This window comes from Octopus bimaculoides, chromosome 26 (assembly GCF_001194135.2).
Source record: "Octopus bimaculoides isolate UCB-OBI-ISO-001 chromosome 26, ASM119413v2, whole genome shotgun sequence".
NCBI lineage: Eukaryota > Metazoa > Mollusca > Cephalopoda > Octopoda > Octopodidae > Octopus > Octopus bimaculoides.
The window spans coordinates 20,408,722-20,413,123 of record NC_069006.1 but is presented as its reverse complement, the minus strand read 5'-3'; the positions used below and the strand labels follow the sequence as shown (position 1 = coordinate 20,413,123).

The 4,402-nt window shown below is 36.8% G+C and overlaps 1 protein-coding gene across 1 annotated transcript in view; it reads right to left on the bottom strand.

Annotated features, from left to right (window-relative positions):
* Positions 1-4,402, bottom strand: part of LOC106868968 (cytochrome P450 3A4) — a 16,659-nt gene that overhangs the window by 9,304 nt on the left and 2,953 nt on the right. Inside the window, exons 3-5 of the mRNA XM_014914450.2 lie at positions 3,839-3,891; positions 2,668-2,764; positions 26-142 (exon numbers count right to left, since the gene is read on the bottom strand). Coding sequence (XP_014769936.2) covers positions 26-142; positions 2,668-2,764; positions 3,839-3,891 — 267 coding nt within the window. The remainder of the gene's footprint in view (positions 1-25; positions 143-2,667; positions 2,765-3,838; positions 3,892-4,402) is intronic.

The following is a 4,402-nucleotide window of genomic DNA, read 5'->3' as shown; positions in this document are numbered from 1 at the left end:
GAGAGAAAGAGAGAAAAGTACTCACTCCTTTCAGTTGTTTTCCTGTGTAACATGGGGACAAAGTAACCCGAAGAAACTTCCAGTGTTCGTCTCTGGCCATCATAACCATACTTTCAAAATATTCATTTATGAAGAACATATCCTGAAGGAGCAAGGAAACAGACAAATTAAGAACAGATAATAATAATAATAATAATAATAATAATAACAAGACCACTTAGAGAGTGCAAACCTCTGCCAAGGCAACACTAATGTCTTCTCAGCGATTAACCAGAGATGGTTTTTAAAATGAGAATATCTGAAATAAACTCAACTGCTCTCACAAATGAAAATACTGAAAATGAACACGACCGCTCTCAAAGATTAAGTAAAAATACAGGAAAAATAATCCAGAATCCTTGTCCAGCACCAGACCGATGCCAAAATCTAATCAGTTTGTGCCAGTCATGAGGCCAAACATCCCTGAAAGTTTCATCCGAATCCATCCAGTGGTTTTTGAGGTATCTTGTCCACAGATGAACAAACAAACACAACTGAAAAACAAAACTTCCGCCTTCGCTAAGGTAAAGGTAAAAATAAGCTGATCCACAAGGTGCATAGCTTGGAAATCAGAGAGACTCTCCATATTGAGCCACTACTCCTCTACGTTAAGAGTTTACAACCCTGGTACTATGAACATGTGATTAGTATCCCACAGGAAAGAATCAAGTCAACCAGCAGGCGACCCGGGGGTAGACTTAGAATGAGGTGTTATATAATATACCTTCTATCTTTCATATTTTACTTGCTTTAGGCATTAGACTGCGACCATGCTGGAGCACTGCCTTGAAGAATTTTTAATCGACTGTATCAACCCCGGTACTAATTTTTTTTCTTTTTTAAGCCTGGTACTTAATCTATTGGGTTGTCCGGAAAGTTCATGCCGATTTTTAAAGGAAAGAAAAAGGTCAATAAATACTTGCCATTACATTTTTAATCAACCAAATATGAACCATTTTGTTGCACAAATGCATCTCCATCTTTCCTTTAACTTCAAAATACCTTCTTCCCAGAATTGAGGTGGTTTCATGGCAAATAAGTCAAAAGGTAAGCTACTATAAATCAGCATGAACTTTCCGGAAAGAATATTGTAATATGTCCTTCCTTTTAAGGCAGTGAGCTGGCAGAGTCGTTAGCACACCGGGCGAAATGCTTAGCGGTATTTCGTCTGCCTTTACGTTCTGAGTTCAAATTCTGTGGAGGTTGATTTTACCTTTCATCCTTTCAGGATAAATTAAGTACCAGTTGCATAATGGGGTCGATCTGATCAACTGGCCCCCTCCCCAAACATTTCGGGCCTAGAATAGAAAAGTACAATAGCCTCTCTTATCTACCAATGTGAGTCATTAAACCATACGTTTACATTAAATATGAAAGCGTTGAGCAATGAGAAAATGCTGAAGTGATGATCACTGGACACAAAAGCTATCAGATTAGTATTTAGCCTTGCTTGCATTTATCTGTCATCTCTCCACCATAGAGAGATAAATAGAAAGATGGATAGCATACCATTGTGACATAATTGCATAGCACATTTTCACCCCTCTCTCTCTCTCGTTCTTACCTTCTCAATCACTCACTCACATTCACACACACTTACAGACACATATATACTTGTATATGTGTGTATGTGTATATATGTGTGTGTGTCTATGTATATATGTGTGTGTGTGTGTGTGTGTATACATGTATGTACATACATCTAAATATATATATATGCATATATATATATGTATATATATGCATATATATATATGTATATATATGCATATATATATATATGTATGCATATATATATGTGTGTGTGTATATATATATATATATATATATATATATATACACACATACATTCATACACACACACATACACACATCAACAGGTGTATATGTTTCTGACCTTCAGTGTGTGCCAGTAACCAATATATAGGTTAACTCTGTCAGTAAAGATGGCAGAAACAGTAGACCAATGAATAAAAATACACGCAATAAAACACACACATACACGCGCGCGCGCACTTACATACACACATATGCACATACATACACTTACATGCATTAAAACACACACACACTCACATACAAAAACACACGTACATACACACATCTCTTTCTCTCTCTCCTCTCTCTTTCCCCAAACCTAGTTGGTGCCAACTTTGTCTCCCATGCTCCAAAGTAGCATGAGAGACCAAGTATGTGTGTGTGTGTGTGTGTGTGTGTGTGTGTATGTGTGAGGTTCAGGAAAAAATATGTGTATATATAAATATACAAACACACATATATATATATACATATATATTTATGTGTGTATGTATGTATGTATGTATGTATGTATGTATGTATGTATGTATGTGTATATATATATATGTATGTGTGTGTGTGTGAGTCTGTTTGTCTCTCACCACTGCTTGACAACAATGTTGGTATATTTACATCCCCATAACCTAGCAGTTTGGCAAAGAGAACGATAGAATGAATACCAGACTTTAAGACAAAACAAAAAAGTACACGGGTCAATTCATTTGACTAAAAATTCTTCAAGGCAGTGCCCCAGCATGGCCGCAGTCCAATTACTGAAACAAGTAAAAGATAAAAGATAAAAGATCACCAGAAAAATAAAAGAATACTTACTGGTCTGTTAGTAAAATTGGAGAAGTTTTTCACATAGATTTCTTCCAAAGCTTCTGGATCATGAAAGACTACTTGCGGATAACAGCCAAAATAAACACTAAATGATAAATATATAAATAAATAAATAATTAACTATACTGGTTGATATAATTATCAATATTTTAACATCGATTTTTAAATACGTAAAGGTACATAAAAGCATCCATTATACCCTCGGTGTGGTTGGCGTTAGGAAGGGCATCCTGCTATAGAAACTATCGCAAAAGAGATTGGAATCTGGTGCAGCCTTGCAGCTTGCCAGCCGTGGTCAAAACGTCCAACCCATGCCAGCACGGACAACAGACGTTAAATGATGATGATTATCATCATCATAATAATGGTTCACTCCAATATTCGCATCCCTAAGGAGGTTGATTGTGTTGTGGCATCTTGTTTCCTCAGAGCTTGCAGTACTACTTCGGTTTCGATGCTGTCAAAGGCTTTCTCTTATCAATGAACGCAATGCACAGAGGCAACCGGTATTCTCTCACTCGTTCCAGCAACTGAGTGAATATATGATCTACAAGGGTTGGACAAAATAATGGAAACACCTAGCATCATAGCATCATAATTTTGAAATATCTATAAAACCGTCAAAAGCTTGTTTATTTTTATGCTTTTTGATTTATTATTAGTGTTGTTTAATAGGTTTCACTAAAATTGCTGTTTCTTTTCAGATATCATCAGAAAAAGGTAATTAAAATTCATAAAAATGACAGATGTATCAGACTTTCAAAGAGGTCAAATTGTTGGTGCTCGTATGGCATGTGCTAGCATAATGAAAACAGCCAAAATGTTTGGTGTATCAGGAAGCACTGTCTCGAAAGTAATGACAGATTAAGAAAAATGTTTGAAACAGCATGAAGGAGAACAGCATGAGCATAAAGGGAAATGGACCGGATGCTGTGGACAGTGGAGCCAACTCAGCATCAGACAGCTTGACCGATCCAAAATATCCAAATGATCAAGGGTCAGAAGGGAACACTAAAAAATGCGCCTTCAGATGCGGTCAATTTAAATGCTAAATGGTCAAGAGTAAATACTGGAAGCATTTCTTAGGATTATGACGACCCAGCTTCGAATTAGGACGAGAAACACACAGGTGAGAAAATAGCCATTTAAAATATCTTACCCAAATGTATCTCCATAGATCTTTTGCCAATGACAGAAACAGAAATGGATGTTCTGAAAGAAAAGAAAATGGTGTATAATAATAAAAAAAAAAAGACAAACAAAAAAACATCATCATCATCATCAACAGCATCATTAGCAATGGCAACAACAATAGCTGATGTGAGATCCTGTCGAGGTGCTTGACCTGCTACAAATGCACACACACACACACACATACAGACACACACATACACACACACACATACACACACACACACATACACATATTTGGTACCCCCACTTCTTCCTTAACCTTATAAAATACACATACATACATACATACATACATACACATACACATGCACATATTTGGTACCCTCAACTCTTCCTTAACCTCACACACACATGCACACACGTACACAGGTACATATTTGGTACCCCCCCCCGCCTCTTCCTTAACCTTACACATATATACACACACATACACACATACATACACATGCACATATTTGGTACCTCCACTTTTTCCTTAACTTCACATACGCGCGCGCGCGCGCACATACTTGGTACCTCCATTTTTCAT